Source organism: Talpa occidentalis, unplaced genomic scaffold (assembly GCF_014898055.3).
Source record: "Talpa occidentalis isolate TD23 unplaced genomic scaffold, MPIMG_talOcc4v2.1 talOcc4.5, whole genome shotgun sequence".
NCBI classification, from domain to species: domain Eukaryota; kingdom Metazoa; phylum Chordata; class Mammalia; order Eulipotyphla; family Talpidae; genus Talpa; species Talpa occidentalis.
In genome coordinates, this window is record NW_023604861.1 from 99,632,463 (window position 1) to 99,649,932 (window position 17,470).

The window sequence follows — 17,470 nt, forward strand, 5'->3', positions numbered from 1 at the left end:
CTCTGTTTTCCTCCTTCACCTAATTTTTCTCCATATCATAAGTCATCATCTGACCCGCTACATTATTGTATCTGGCACTTCCCCTGTAATGTGAGCTCCCTGAAGGCAGGTGCTTTGGTCTTCCTTTATGGATTGTGTTCCTGGTATCTAGAAGAGTGCCTGGCATGGAGAGGTGCTTGTTACATTTATAAATTAGTTGGATGAGTGATATGAAACTCTCCTTGGACCAGGTCTATATGTCCCAGTGGAAGGTGCCAGAAGTGAAATGAGGTTCTTGGCTGCTTAGGGCTGGGAGTAGCAATGGGAAGATGTTTCATGAGAGTCTCAAGTCCTGCTCCCTCTAGATGTTCACCATAACCCTCCAGTCCATTAAAAACTGGTTTTATTTATTTATTTATTTATTTATTTATTTATTTATTTATTTATTTATTTATTGTAAAAAATTGCCCAGTCATTACTGTATCTGCCCGCACCAGGTACTGGGTATCTAGTGGTCTGCTTTACTAACTCTGTGTGTCTGTGTGTGTGTATGTGCAGTGTCTCCCTGCTAGAAACTTTAACTTCTCAGGGACACACATGAGTTTGCACATGTCTTTCTGAGCTCCCAGCTCCCCTGTCATGGTATCTAGCACAGGGCTTTATAGGAGCAGGACTCAGTACATGTTTGGTTAACCAATGTTGAATGATATTACTGTGAGAGGGAAGTGCTGAGATGTATAAATAAGGCAGAGATGAAGATGGCATCTGGAGACATTTCTTCTATGAATGGTTTATTTATTTGTTTATTTATATATACATACAAGCACTGGGTACAATCAGAAGTGTGGGAGGATGAGAGAATTCACCAGAGCCAGAGCGGGGAGCAGAGCAGGCAGAAGGATGGAAGTACACTGCTGAGGGGAGCAGCGGGCGGCAGGAGAGGTCTGCGCAACATGTAGGACCCTCCTCCTGTGGCCGGGGAGCAGCCGGGGATCGAACTGGCGCTACGGAGGCTGCGGGCAGCTTCGCAACCCAGTGCTCAACCGCTGTGCCACCGGGTAGGCCCTATGAATGGTTTCTGAATGGCTTCTGTCCTTTGTCTTTTCCTTAGGAGACCAACAAGAAGACAGTCCATGCAAAATATTGCAGCAGATTTATCCATGCTCCCTGGAAGGATGGGAGCTTGGTCCATGTCTGCATTACCAAGGATAAGTGTACATGGTACAGTGAGAGAATGCATGCAGTCCTGGCCCAGATCCAGAAGAGGTTGGTGTATTTGTCAGGATGGTACAAGTTTTTGGTCTCTTGAAATTCAAATCTGCTTGACCTTTTGGTAAAAATCCAGCCAAGAGAAATGGCCAATAAACAATGTTAACTCAATGTTGCCATGTGATGATTTGCTGGTGGCCTTGTTAAAAATAAGGGGGATGCTTGGATTCAGATTCCATGCTGCCTTGATCCCAATGCAGACTCTTAAAACAGCAAGTAAAGGTAGAGTTCCTGTGTTGGTTGCATCTCACTGTAGGTGGCTAAGTAACACTTACATACTTATGCTGTGTCTTGCACTTTTTTGGGCGGCAGGTATATTCCAGACTCTATTATACCTGTCCTTTGTATTCTTGAATATTACATTTCAAGGCAACTGATACAAAGTTATGAAATATTTGAGTATAATGGAATAATATGTGTACTTTAAAAATAATTCCGTGTGATCCCTCTCAATCCTCATGTTTCTTAAAATTGGGTAGTGCTCATGAATCTGGTGTTCTAATGCTTTGACCTCAATGTCAGCTCCTGGGGGGATAATCTGTCTTAATGTGTTTGCCACCCTGATGCCAGGAGACAATTTTAGACCACAGAGACCAAATCCATTTAGGTGTATGGACTCTGAGGTCAGATAGAGCTGGATTCTAATCCCAACTCTGCCACTTTCGTGACTCTGGCAAGTTAGTTAATATCTCTCTGCATCAGTTTTTTCATTTACAAAGTGGGAAAAATAATGCCATTTATACATTTGTTCTACGGATTTGATGAAATACTAAAACTAATGAGTTTGGACTGCTGTTCAATTTGCTGTTGCCTCTTGAAAATGAGAGTTCCCTTCCTCCCTTAGGAGACCAACAAGAAGACAGTCCATGCAAAATATTGCAGCATGTTTTCTGTTACAAAACCACAAGGTGCAGACCCCAGTCTGCCCTGTATTTGCTCCTTAGAGCCTCAGCTTCTTAGAATAGAGCTGGCGATGGATTACTCAAAAAAAGTAATCTTTGTTCTGTAGTCTTCTCTGCTGATGGCTTTTGTTTTTTTATAGAGGCATGTTTTATTTATTTATTTATTTGTTTGGTTGGTTGGTTTATACATGCACTGGGTACAGTCAGAAGCGCGGGAGGGTAAGAGAATTCACCAGAGCCAGAGCAGGGAGCAGAGCAGGCAGAAGGACCGAAGTACACTGCTGAGGGGAGCAGCGGGCGGCAGGAGAGGTCTGCACGCCATGTGGGACCCTCCTCTGGTGGCCGGGGAGCAGCCGGGGATCGAACCGGCGCCGCAGAGGCCACGGGCAGCTTTGCAACACAGCGCTCAACTGCTGTGCCACCGGGGAGGCCCTCTGCTGATGGCTTTGAAGTTGACTAGAGCAAAGTGGTTTGCACTTAAGATTTGGGAGAAAAGATATTGCTAGAAGACACCCATCTGTCCTGCCAGGTCTATTGTACCTCTCCTCCCACCAGGTATCAAGCATTGTTGGGAAGTTTCCTTTACTCTGCTATTTTCTATAAGATTTTATGGAGAATTTGTATCATCTCTCCCTTAAATGTTTGAAAACTCGTTATTGAAGCATTTGAGCCTAGAAGTTTTCTATGTGGGAAGGATTTTTAATGATGCATTCAATTTCTTTAAATGCACATAGAGTTGATAGTGATCATCTATGTTGTCTTTATTTTCTAATCACTCTGGCTAGAGGTTGTCCATTCCATTGATCTTTTCAAACAACTATCTTTTTGGTTTCATTGTTTTTTTTTTTTTTTTCTCTCCCTAAGATTTTCTCCTTTCTAAGCCATTGATTTCCACTCATCTTTATTATTTCCTTCTTTATGCTCACTTTGGGTTTAAGTTTTTTAAGATGGATGTTTAGATCATTGATTTGAGACCTTTATTTTTTTCTAATATAGGCATTAATTTCATAAAATTTCCTCTGCTGTAACCATCTCTCACAAATTTTGATGTATTTCATTTAATTCACCTCAAAACATTTTCTAGTCTCTCCCAGAAATGCTACTTTAACCAAAGGATTATTTAGAAATGTGTTATTTATTCTCAAGTCTGTGTATTTTTCTGAGAGCTTTCTGTTACTGATTTCTCTTTTTATTTCACTGTGAACAAGGAATTTTTGTATCTTTTCAGTTCTTATGAGTTTATTGAGACCTGTTTTTTGTTTTGTTTTGGTTTTTTTTGTGGCCCAGAATATAAAGGGAAAAAAACACGCTATAATATCTATATTATATATTATATGTATGTACTGTAGTATCTCAGCTCAAGTTGGTTGATAATGTTATTCAAATCTTCCATATTATTACTGATGTATTTGTTTAACTGTTCCATAAATTGAGAAAAGAGTGTTGAAATTTCCAATTCTAGTTGTGGATTTGTCCTGTTCTCTTTTCTGTTCTGTCAATTTTTCATCATATATTTATAATTATATTGAAATTCTATTAATAGGTGCATATACATTTAGGATTAGTATGTCCTGTTGATGAGTCAACTCATTTATTGTTATGGAATGTCCTTTTTATTGTCTGTAATGTTCTTTTTCTGTAATCAACTTTGTCTGATATATATACATACATATCGCCGCTTCAGTTTACTTTTTAAAATTTTTTTATTTTAAAGATTTATTTATTTTGTGCATACAGGAGCTGGGGTACAGGCCAGAGGCATGGGGGTGAGAGGATTCACTAGAGACAGAGTCGGGAGCAGAACAGGTGGATTGACTGAAATACACTGCTGAGGGGAGCAGTGGGTGAGTCAGGAGAGGTCTGCTGCACCATGTGGGTTGCTCCCTGGCTGGCAGGGGGGATCAAACTCTTGCTGCAGAGGCTGTGGATAGCTTCATAGTGCTGTGCTTAGCGCGTTGCGTCACCAGGGAGGCCCACTTCAGTTTACTTTTGATTATGGCTTCATGGTTTGTGTTTTTAATTACTTTTCTGGATATGTCTGGGTCTTATATTGAAATACGTTTCTTGTAGACAAAACATAAATGGGTATTGTTTTTAATCTAATCTGACAATCTGCCTTTTCTTTGGAGTTTTAAGATTATTTATGTTTAATGTGGTTATTGATTTGGTTGGAATAAAACTTAAGATACTGCTATTTGTTTTCTATTTGTTCTCTCTGTCCTTTGTTTCCTTTTTACTCTTCTTTCCTCTTCCTTTGGTTGTATAATTTTTATGATTCCATTTTATTTACATTCTTGGTTTATATAACTTTATCTCTGTCAAGGTGTGTGTCTGACTAAGTTAGCATTTACAATATACATCTAACTTATCACAGTCTACCTTCAGATAACATGATAGCACTTCATGCATATCATGAGAGTCCTATGGGGCGACTCTGGGGCTAATCTGCTTCCTTCCATATTTGCTCTTATTTTCCTACACTTTATTTCCACATATGCTATAAAACCACCATACAGTGAAGTAGCCAATTGTCTTGTAAGCAGCTTTAAAACTTGAATAAACGTATTTTGTATTTATTCTCATGTTATTTCTGTTGCTCTTTACTTTTATTTTTAAAGATTTATTTATTTATGCATACAAGAGCTGGGGTATAGGCCAGAGGTGCTGGGGGTGAGAGGACTCACCAGAGACAGAGTGAGGAACAGAATAGGCAATTGACCGAAGTACAAGGCTGAGGGGAGTGGCAGGTGAGTCAGGAGAGGTCTGCTGCGCCATGTGGGTTCCTCCCTGGCTGGCCAGGGATCTAACTCTTGCTGCAGAGGCTGCGAATTGCTTCACAGTGTGGTGCTTAACCCCTTGTGCCACCAGGGAGGCCCTGCTCTTTACTTTTTGATGTAGATTTTGGCACAGGTTTGTTGATGATGCGTTATCTAAGCACTTTCAGTCCCAGACAACTTTTTAATTTGCTTTTATTTTTGGAAGCTATTTTTTCTAAATATACAAGTCTAGGTTTACCATTTTATTTTCCATACATTAGAAATCTTTCTTTGCTTGCATGATTTATGATGAGAGGTCTTATGTTGTCACTGTCTTTTAAAGATTTTTCTCTTTATTGCTGGATTTCAACAACTATATTATAATATTCCTTGGTGTGGTTTTCTTTACTTTTCTTCTCTTTGTGGTCGTTGAATCTCTTGGATCTTTTGATGTATTGTTTTCATAAAACTTGGAAATATTTAGCCAAATAGCTTCAAATATTTTTTCCTCTTTCCACCTTTCTCCTTGTTAGAAGCTAATTACACACATTAGACTCTTGGATATTGTTTCATGGGTCATTTATTCTGTTAATGCTTTTAGCCTTTTTTCTCTGTGTGTTTCATTTAGAATAATTTTCTATTGCTACACCTTCCTTAAAGTTCCATGATCTTTTCTTCTGCTAATGTTTAATCAACTATTAATATCATAAAGTATATTTTTTCATTTCAGTTCTATTTTTACAAGTTCCATCTGAGTCTTTTAAAAAACCTTCCATTTCTCACCTCATACTGTTCATACTTTAACTCCTTCAGCATATGGATCACATTTTATAATAGTGGTGTGACATTCATTTTGACAGTCTATTCTGTTATTGTGTCATTTTAGATCTGTTTCTGTTGATCCATTTTTCTTCTGTTTCCTGCTTTTTTGACTGGCTGGTAATTTCTTACTAGATGTCAGACATTTTGAAATTTACATTGTTGGGTTCTGAATTTTATTGTATTTTTGCTATATGTTTTGTGATGCAGTTAAGTTACTTGGAATTACTTTGATCCCTTTAGAGCTTACTTTTAATATATTAGTATATGTTCAGGGCAGCCTTTACTTGGGGGCTAACCTTGTATTACTGCTAAGGTGATACTCTTGAGAGGACCCTACTTTATATCCCTTATATTAAATAGACTATCCCACTCTGCTTGCTTGGAAGATGAACTCTTCCTAGCTTTGTGTAAGTTCTGAGGTGCTGATCTACCTCCTTTTCAGTGATTTTTTCCCCTGGTTCCAGTAATTTCTTCACATGTATGTCCTGATATTTACTTAGCCAAAATCTCCAGGGTATCCTTCTGCAGATTTCCAGAGTACATGCTCGTTCTCTCTCTGTCTCTCTCTCTCTCCCCACCTTTTTTCTCTCTTCTGCAGCAAACTCCTCTTTAGCACTTTTTCCCTCCAAAGTCTAATTGCCTAGGTCTTACTTGAACTCAGTTTCAAGTATTTTTCCATTTTCTCCCTCCCCCACTTCCTTGGCTTTGCCTGCAGCCATGAACTTAATTTACATCCTGTGAAGGGAGCGTGAGCATGAGCCATAGAAGCAGCCCTGCTCATACAACCACCTGGTACTTGATAATTATAGGGATCTGGGGTTGCTTGATACTGTCTGTAAGCTCCACTGAAGCTTCAGGAATGTGCTGGCACTACTAGCTGGATTGCAATCAGCAGGATTAGAAGGACAAATGGTCTGAAGTCATAGCTGAGCGCCTCAAAATATCAGATGACTGGAAGTAATTTACTTTTGGCTTTGAAACTCAGTATTGGATTTATTTTTCTGTTGGATTTTACTAGTTCTGTTTTTCTTGGATTAATGTTGGATAGTGGAGGGGAGTAATGAGGGAGCCAGCTCAAATGTAGGATTTTCTTTAGAAAACCCTCCAAGTGAGCGATCCACTTACAGAAGACTGTATATAATCAATATAGCACAGCTCAGGCCTCTGTAGCTATGTCATTTAAGTTCTTAGGAAGATGCTTGCAATGTTACAGGCTCTAACCATTCACTTGCAACCTTTTTTTTTTTTTCCTTGCCAGGATTAAATGGCTACAGGATGGAAGTCAAATCCTCTTTGGAAAAGTATATAGTGACTGTGTCTACATTCTCATTGATACATCTCACTCAATGAAGGGCAAACTGGATTTGGTGAAGGACAAGGTCATCCAGTTTATACAGGTTAGATAGAACTATCAGGTGCATGCATTTGGGAGCCTATCATAAAAGCATTTCCATCAATCTTCACCTGCAGTGGTTATGAGAGGTGTACAGGTGAGGTTTGCTTCAAGAACCCATAGGCAAGTCACTTCAGAAAATAAACTTCCTTTTGCCACTTAGAGAAACATCAAGTCACTTTGCAAACAATTTCTTCCTGTGATGGTCCCTCTTGTACCTGGTGGGTTGCTAAGGGTCTTTCTATGTCCATTGCTTCAGGTTTTCTCTATCCTGATACCTGTGGTGTTCAGAAACCTCCACTGTTTTCCAGATATTTTTCAGCTTGGAATTTTAATTTCCATTGTTTATTAGGGGTGCTGTGTGCACTGGCTGTTTCTTAAAGTTCCATGATCTTTTCTTCTGCTAATGTTTAATCAACTATTAATATCATAAAGTATATTTTTTCATTTCAGTTCTATTTCTACAGGTTCCATCTGAGTCTTTTAAAAAACTTCTGATGTTTAGGAGCTTCCCAGTCTTGTTCTTTTTTTTATTTCATTTAAAGATTTATTTATTTATACATACAAGAACTTGGTTACAGACCAGAGGTGTGGATGGTGAGAGGATTCACCAGAAGCAGAGTGGGGAACAGAACAGGCAGACTGACTGAAACACACTGCTGAGGGGAGCAGCAGGCAAGGCAGGAGAGGTATGCTGTGCCATGTGGGTTGCTCCCTGGCCAGCTGGGGGATAGAACTTGTGCTGCAGAGGCTGCAGACATCTTCACAGGTTGCATCTTAACCCCTTGCGCCACCAGGGAGGCCTGCTTCCCGCTCTTGTTTTACCTGATCTTCTTCTGAGTTGTGTAGCCCAAAAGCATATTTCTCACGATTCTTAACTCCCAGCTTCCACACCTATAAATGGATGTTATGGTGCTTTCATGAGGCAGTAGTATTGATGTGTTAACCAGAGAAAGTAATTGTGAGCAGTGTTTGATAAATACAAAATACAGTTTTTAATTTGATAAACCTCTACTGGAGAAAGGTGGGCTGATGGAAGGCTAGTGAATAGATCTGTAAGTGACTAAGTCTTACCAAAATGATGACATAGCTTTGGATTTATTTTTTTAAAGCAGATTGCATTTAGTGTGCTGATTGGGCATACCATTAATGTCACTATTAAATACATCATTTAATGTCATGTTATTTATAAGCACATATGTGTGGTGTATTTGTTTTTACATATATATACATATATACATCTGTTACATTCTAATATCCAAACGGTATATATTTTATTTAAATATCTTTTTTTAATAAGGAAAGATGGTTTTATTCAACATAATTTTTAGTTTCTGGATCTGAAAATACATGTAATCATAATTAAAATGTATCAAACTGTGACCTGTTCTAATCTTTTCTTCCATTTGAGTAGTTTTGTGGCTAAATAATATTTGTTTCTTACAGGAACAGCTGAAATATAAAAGGAAATTCAATTTTGTACGGTTTGATGCTCAAGCAGTGGCTTGGCGGGAAAAACTTGTTGAAATTGATGAAGATAATTTGAACCAGGCTCAGTCCTGGATTAGAGACATTAAGGTAAGACAGAGGCTAGGTCTGGAAGAAGATCCTGACTTTATCACTTGCTGATAATACTTTGAACTGCGGGGTTGGTAGTGGCTTCCATACTCATTTTGTTTCTATTCTCAGCAAACCTGCAAGTCTCATTTCCAGACCTGCCCTTGGCTCAGAACTCAGTTCCTTTGTGAAAAAAAAATTTCAAATGTATTTATTTTGTATTTAAACATTCAGATTTATTTCTCCTGAGAGTTCCTTTTGCTTAAAATGATACATTTAAAACATTTTCCAAGTAAACATTTTCCAAAAATGTTCCTATTTTTAACAGTGAACTTAGTTCAAAAGTAATGAATTTGTGGAAACACAGGGTCCAGTATGAAAAGTGAAACTGAAATAATTGGGAGAATATTGGGAGAAGGACTGACAACAGGAGCGAGGTAGGGTAGCAGAACATAGGGAAGAAGGTGCAATTGTTTGTCAGGCCCAAATTGTACTTACAGAACTTAAAGGCTCTGCTCTTGGCTTTACATAGACACTGGGGAGGACTTTCCTTTCCTTAAATGTTTTCTTATGTCTCAAACTTATATTGAGTTTTAAAATTATTTTCCCAGAATAACATAGCATTGTGGATATTTGAGATATACTAAAATTGAAACCAAGGGATTTTCTTTAAAAGTTCAAACATTTTTTTAAAAAGTGCGGTGTCTGAGTTTAGAATTTGAGATTTGCTAGGAAGCCACAAATGTACATTAGTGGACCTCCCTGAATATTAACCGAGCAGGGACTATGCTGTTACTGAGATGTTTTGGAGTTCCCTGGCACTTTGTTTTTTAAAAAATAGGAGAGGATATCTGTTCTATAAGAAGCAATAATACCTGTCAAAATTGGACCTAACTGACTACCTTGTCCTAGGAAAGAGTATTATAATCAGTTTGTTAGAGTTCTGGTTTTAACTAATAAATTACTTATGATACAGGTTCTCTCCTTTTACAGACTTATGCAGTAGGAAATATCTTCTTAATACAGAGCCACTAATTTAGGGTTTGTGATAACAAGATGTTGTATATGAAATCTCATTAGATGATAACATTGGTTCTGCTTTAGAATCAGACATCTAAATGGCTAAAAAACCCAAATTTTTTCTCTGTACTCTGCAGAAATCTTAATTGAAGTCCCTTTGTTTGCCTGTTGAATGTGCAAAAATTATTTTCAAGAAGAGCAAATTCTTGGCTTGTTCCAGGAATCAGCCCAATAAATTCAGAATACCATCCAGGCCTCCTGCATGTGCTGTGTGCTGGTGTCTCAGAGCAGAGCTTCCCCACCAGGCACAGCCCCAGGCCAGCAAAGGATAACAGGTTCTGGGCCATAGTTGGGGCGGGGTCTGGCCCTCAGCTGCCAGGGGAGAGCCCTGATCCCAATTTCCTGTGGTTCTCAGTCTGACTTTCTTCCAATTTTTCTGCCACTTTTCCCACAAAACCTAAACTGTGGGCTCTGCTACCCCAATAATGCACTAGTTAGTTGATCACTTTTTTAGACTTCTGAATCTGAAATCACTTTATATTTATGAAATTATTGCAGTAAAAGTACAGAGAGCTCCTGTATACCCTTCTCCTGGCTTTCCCTAGTGTTGATATCTCACATACCCATAATACTATGATCAAAACGAAGACAACCACATCGATATTATTACCCAAATTACAGAATATATTTAGAGTTCATTATTTTTTTCCACTAATGTTCCTGTTCTGTTCCAGTATTCAAACCAGGATCCCACATCATTGCAGGGCCCCCTTAGTCTCCTCCAATCGAATATCCCTTGTCTTTGATGCCCTTGATATTTCTGAAGGAACTGGTTGGATGTTTTGTAAAAAGTCCTTCAATTTGGCTTTGTCTGATGTTTTCTCATGATTAGAATGGGATTGTGGAATCAGAAAGTAAACCACAGGGGTGGTGTGTCCTCAATCCATTGTATCAAGAATATATGATGTTGATACAACTTATGTGATGTTTACTTTGATCACCTGGTTAAGGTGGCATCTGCCCAGTTTCTCCCCTGTTATTTATCCATTCATAAATAATAAATGTTTTGTAGGAGACTCTCTGAAGCTATGTAGATTTGTTCTGTGTCCCTTAATTCACCCACGAATTTTAGCATTTAAGTGGTGGATATTTCTAAAAACAGTTATTACTATGCTTTTCTAATGGTGATTTTTTTATGTCCTTCATTCCTTTTACACTTATTTGTTGGAATTTTTCTCTAAGGAAGAGAGTTTCACTTTTTTCTCCTTTTTATTTACTCAACAGACATTTATTTGTTTCACTATAAACTCATGGATATTTATTCTACTTTTTAAATAATTATTTCACTACTAAATGGTTCCCACTTTGTCACTGAGAACTCCTTCACATTGTCTCCTGTGTTTTTTTTTTTTAATTTATTTTTATTTATTTATGTATACAAGGACTGGAGTGTAGGCTGAGGGTGTTGAGAGGATTCACCAGAGACAAAGTGGGGAGCAGAGCAGGCAGATCTACTGAAATACATTGCTGAGGGGAGCCTCAGGTGAGACAGGAGAGGTCTGCTGTGCCATGTGGGTTAGCTCCCTGGCCAGGGAGCAAACTTGTGCTGCAGAGGCTGTGGATAGCTTCATAGTGCTGAGACTTGAACCCCTGTGCCACCAGGGAGGCCCATCTTCCTGTGTTCTTTCAACACCCATCCCTTGTTTTTAACACTTTACTTTCTCGCACTGTAAGATATTACATACTTATTTTGTGTTTTTCTTGCCTCAGCCCTGGAATCTACCCCTTCTTCCAAGGAATCTTGTTTTATTTGAGAATGGTATTTAGAAACCCAAATCTTGCCATCTGGGTATGTGTTTATTGTACCAGACTGTCATTGTTCTTAGGCCTTCTTAGTGTGTAATAGCCCATGTCTCCACAAACATCTACAATTATGTATCTATCTTCATTTATATTTGCATCAAAAAGAAAAACAAAGCCTTGAGTTCATACTGGTAGCTCTTGCTCCAGTCCAGAGCCACAGGGTCTATTTGTAATGAACCTATTTGTAACTTTGACTGTGAGAAACCCTGCTTGCATTATCTGTAATGAATTTGTTTATGTGTTCAATTTTACTATATATATAAAGTAGTTCAAAATTGCTAGTCCATACTTTATGAGAAGTAAATCTATCAGCTTGAGTGTGGTATTTGTGTACCATTTTTTTTTCTTTAGCCTTACACTGTCTGGTCAAAAACTGTTTTCTAAAGTTATGCAATCAGGTACTTTGACCCAGCCCCTCAATGTGTTCATTCATTAGCTGTATAACTAGAGTCATTGGTCATAGGCTACATTCCATCTTGGGATCCCTTTATATCCCAGTTAAATCCACTCATTATAGTGCCATTTTGTCATTTTGATAATTGTATAGAGTCAATATTTATATCACAGAACTGAAGAGAATAGCTCTAGCACCCCCTGTCAAATTTCCTCATGTGCCCCCAACTAGTTAACCTCTCCTCCCTGTTGGTAACCACTGCTTTGTTTTTCTGTTCCTATGGTTTTATCTGTTCCAGAATGTCATATAAATGGAAACATACAATATGTAGTTCTTTGTTCTAGTTTCTCTCACTTAACCAAAATACATTGAAGATTTACCCAATTTATTTTATGAATCAAGAGTTTCTTCCTTTCTGGATAGAAAACTGCTTATCCATTTTCTGTTGAAGGACATCTATGTCATTATCCACTTGGGGAATTTATTTTATAAATAAAGTGGCTATGAATATGTGCATATAGGTTTTTATGTAAATATTTTTCACACATTTATGTGTAAACATGTATCTGAGATTTTACCTTGCTTACAAACTAACATGGATGCTGGTGAAGACCTCATACTCCTGGGTCAGAGACTATGGACTTTATTACAGCAACAGCAGTCTCTAGATTATCAGAATTTTCTTGCACCAGTTCCCTGAGTTTCAGTTCCCACAGGGTAAAATAAAGCAGGCCAGGTAACACACAAAGTAGGTTGTGTGTGCTAAAAGAGGGACCCTGAACTTATTGAGACTGGACTTTCTATAACAAATGGTAAGCAGGCTTGTCCTTTCCTCCGGAGTTAAATGTCATCTTTGTGCTGGATAATAAGCATGCCTGCCCTTGGCTCTGAAGGGAAATACTATCTCTGTTTTCCATGGCTGTTCATAATATAAACATCCTTAAAAAGACAGGCCAGGGCAAAGGCAGTCTCTCTGCTTGCAAGATATATAGAAAGGCAAGTGTGACCCATGGGAATGGTTTCATTTCATTTCACTTGGATATGAATAAATACTTAAAAGTAGAATTGCTGGGGTGTATGGTAAGTGCATGTTTAACCTAAAAACAAACTGCCAAACTTTTCCAAAGTGGCTGTACCATCTTGCATTTCCATCAGCAGTATGTGAGAGCTCCAATTGCTTTACATCCTCTCCAGCACTTGATATTGCCAGGTTATTTTATTTTAACCATTCTAATATGGGTAAAATATGTGCTGTGGTGTCCTGCTGTGGTTTAATCTGCATTTACTTATTACTAATAATCTTGAGCATGTCTTCACAACTTATTTGTCATCTGTTTAAATCTTTAGTTCATTTTAAATTTTTTTTTTTAAGTAGAGTTTCTTTATGTATTCTGGAAATAAGAACTTTATTAGATAACTTTATGCAATTTTCAAATATTTTTTCTCAATCTGTGGCTTATCTTTTCATTGCCTTAAAAGAATCTTGCATGGAGCAAAGGTTTAATTTTGATAAATTCCAAGTTTTCATTTTTATTGTATGGGTGTGCTTATGGCATCTAAACCCAAGGGCATGCAGGGTTCCTCCTGTTTTCATCTCAAAATAAAGTATTTGTGTGTTTAGATTTAAGATCTATTTTTTTTAAGATCCGTTTTGAATTCATTTTTATAAGAAGTGTGAGATAGGGTTCATCATTGTTTATTGAAGTCACTATAATTTCTCCCTGAATTTCCTTTGCTTCTTTATCAAAAATCATTTGACTGTGTCCATGTGCATCTGTTTCTAAGTCTCTTACATTTCATTGAACTAGATGTCTTTTCCCACAACATACTGTTTTTATTACTGTAACTTTATGCTAAACTTTGAAATTAGCTAGGAGTCCTCTAACTTTGTTGTCCTTTGCAAAATTTTTGGTCATCCTAATTCCTTTGACCTGCCGTATGAATTTTAGAATCAGTTGTTGACATTTATAAGGAAGTGTTCTAGGATTTTGGTTAGGATTGCATTAAGTCTATATTTTCAGATTCAGGAGAACTGACAGTTTAGCACTGTATATATCTCCATTGATTTAGTTTTTTTGTTACTATTATGTATGATAATTTAAATTTTGATTGCTTATTGCAATAATTTTGGGGTATTTGCCTTGTATCCTAACTTACTAAACTCATTAATTCTAGGAGATTTGTTGTAGATTTCTTCAATGATGTTATTTATGAATCACATGATTGTATTTCTTATTTTCTAATCTATATGATTTTATTTCTTCCTTGTTTTAAAGCACTTACTAGGACTTTCAGTTTCATGTTGAACAGGACTGGTGAGAATGTACATCCTTGCTTTGTTCCTAACATTAGAGAAGCATTCAGTCTTTTACCATTAGGTACTTGCTAGCTGCAGCCCTCTTTCCTTGTAGACATACTTTATTAAGTTAACAGTATTCCCTTCTATTCTTGGTTTACTGAGTATTGTTATAAATGAGCGATGAATTTTGTCAAATATATTTTCTGCATCCATACTCTGTTAATATGACAAATTACATTGAGTTATTTTCAAATGTTGCATATGCATTATGTTTCTGAGATAATTCCACATGTTCGTAATGTGTTATGCCTTACTTTCAGTAGGCATGGTGTCCTACAGTTTCAGGGATGGGCCTTTTCAGTGGTTCTGAGCCTAGCACCTGTCCCTGTTCCTTCCTGAGATATGGAGAGTTTATTGTTTTCCTTTCCTCTTTCCCCAGATGTCCTGGATTTTTACCATAGCCTTAAGAGTGGCCATTTTGTTGTCCCCCCCCCCAACCCGACTCCCTGCAACACACACACCCAAGCAGATTAAGGCCTTTGTTCTGTAAAGGGAATAAAGGAGAGGGTCTCTGTGGAGATTCATGGGTCACTCACTGTTTCTTGTCCCATTTCTGCATCACCAAGAAGACTCTCTCAACCTTTTTTCTGAACAACTTGTGGCGAAAAAGCCTTTTAGAGTGCACAGATCACGACCCCCCACCCACGTATACCCCCACCCCACCCTGCCTTTACCCTCTCACCAGTACACACCTGGCCAACCTCTACCAGTTCTTCCTACCTCCCAGGCAGACTCTCCCTGCTAAGGATCTGGCTGTGTCTTACCTGACTCCACAGGTAGCCCTCTCTCCTCAGATTTCAGATGTCAGTTTCCCTGTGACCTAAAGACTCTGATGGATGTAACAAAAGTCATGTACTTACTCTTTGACTTTTTAGCATAATGAATTTGGGGGTGATACTCTTGCCAATGTTCCCTGGGCAGAAATGGAAGGAGTTTTAAAAATGTACAATATCTTTGCTGTGTGCCCAGATTGCTAATGATTCCACATTCATATTTATCAAATATTGGGTGTCATGCCTAATCCTGGTTCCAACAAATATGATCCCTGCCAGGGTATATTGATGCTGCATGTTTAAGCTGTGCTGACAGCTGAATGAAAGTAACTGAGTATCTTACACAGAAACAAAGATGAAATTGCGTTAAGAGCTCTGTTGTCAGAACAGGAAATCCATAGTCCTGGCTGCTAGCAGTCCCACCACTGAATAGAGGCTTTTATGGCACACCCAGGGATTTGGTTTCTTGGAATCACTGGGCTTAAATTATCTCAATATAATTTAAATTCATCTTTTATTTCACAAGTAATTTTCTTTCTTTTTCTGGAAGCAAAAAATAAATGCCATTTGTTTGTGAGCTGTTTTTTGAGATTCAATTATGTGCTCAGTGTCTCTCTCTTTCTTATAGATTGGAAGTTCTACAAACACCCTGAATGCCCTGCAAATTGCTTTTGCTGATAAGGAAACACAAGTTATCTACCTCCTGACAGATGGGAGACCTGATCAGGTACTTATCAAAGTTGGCAACAAAGAGGGACTCACCAATACCCTGAAAGTGAAGGCAGAGAATGAATTTTGGGGACCTTTTCAAGGGCCATAGAAAAAAGTGTTGAGAGATTTCCTTGGGTTAGGTACCCAGCACTGAGGTGAGAAAATGCACTGAGGAATTCTTTTGTCTCCTAAGACCCTGAAGAGAATTTATGTGACAGTGAATGTTGCCTGGTTAATGTGACACACCCGTAGCTAGCTCAGAGAGCAATTCCATGAAAGGAGACATCCGCCTTCTATTGAAGACTCGTTTACATTTTATTACAAACTAGGAGTGAGGAGGATTCTTTTTGATTTTTTTCCTTTGGGGACTTTGAATCTAAACATGTCACTGCACAATGTCCTTAGTTTTATCCCTAATTTTAACTTAGTAATTATTTAAACAAAAGCATGCCTTTCTGGTGAAATGTTCTTTCTTTGTTTAGCCTAGCTGGACAATATTTGAAAAGTTTGAGCAGGGTCTGTTCATCTTCTTTTGAGTTTTGTGAATGAAAGACAAATGCTCCAGGCCTTAAATAAATATATGGATTTGCAGACTAGTACAATGTAAATTAACTGCTGAGGTGAATTGTATCAACTTGCATCCTTCATTTGAGGTGTTTACATGTAGAGACTGCTAGGCAAATATTTTACTGCTAGGTAAAATATCCTGTGTCAAATGGTCCAGTCTTAAGTAAAACAACTGAATTTTACCACCATATGAGATTTATGGTAAAATTGTATGCAGAGTAAAATTATATTTTGAATGATTTTCCTGTCAACTACACTGTGTTTTCTATTCATAGGGAATTAACTGTGTTTGTTATGTTTCATGTTTGGTGCCAAAGTTTGAGGCTAAAAAGATGAATAATATCTCACCTCTACCTAACAGAAGCTTACTCTTTGGAGATGTGCTATTATACAGTTAAGCTCTGTTATGACACAGAGGGCAGAGGGACTGTGTTATGAGACACCTGGGAACACAGAGGGATGAACTCTGCTATTCAAGATGGAGAAACCAGGGGAGGTTCCACTGTGGAGACATTTCAGGTGTGCCTAGAAAGAGGAGAAAGAATTTTTTAACCAGAGATTACTGGTCTCCTGGGCAGAAGGAGCAGAAGTGTGAAAACATGTACTACTAAGAGAAATCATCCAAGAACAAGGACAGTAATGAAAAGAATGCAGCAGGTTCTAGAAAGTTAGGATGAGGGAGACTGTGGGGGTCTTTGGCTGCTACACAGAAAGGTGGGCTTTTCCATGTGGGCCTCTCAGAAGAGCAAATGTTATATGCCCAGTAGTGCCAGGGAAAGTGAGAACTTGGAGAGAGCTAATAAGGGCCTATCTTCAATGGGAGCAGTAGAAATAGAGGGAAGGGAACTCTCTTCAAAGATATGATAGTCAAAGTGGCATCACAGGGCTTGGTGACCCTATTGGGAGCAGGGGAGGGTGGAGTGAGGAAGGTGGGAGCAAGAGAGAAAGACATCAAAACATCTGGTTTCTGATGATGATTTTATCAGAATTTGATAATTTAGCCATGTCCTCTGGGGATGGACTTTAACATTATTTTGAACCTTTCTATTATATATGCTATTGCAAAGTAATAGTGCATATTTATCATTTTTTACATGTTTGAATA

The 17,470-nt window shown here is 38.1% G+C and overlaps 1 protein-coding gene across 1 annotated transcript in view; it reads left to right on the top strand.

The window, feature by feature from the left end:
• Window positions 1-17,470, top strand: part of VWA3B (von Willebrand factor A domain containing 3B) — a 155,482-nt gene that overhangs the window by 71,449 nt on the left and 66,563 nt on the right. Inside the window, 4 exon segments of the mRNA XM_037527901.2 lie at window positions 1,091-1,245; window positions 6,987-7,125; window positions 8,568-8,699; window positions 15,716-15,814. Of these exon segments, the coding sequence (XP_037383798.2) occupies window positions 1,091-1,245; window positions 6,987-7,125; window positions 8,568-8,699; window positions 15,716-15,814 (525 nt within the window).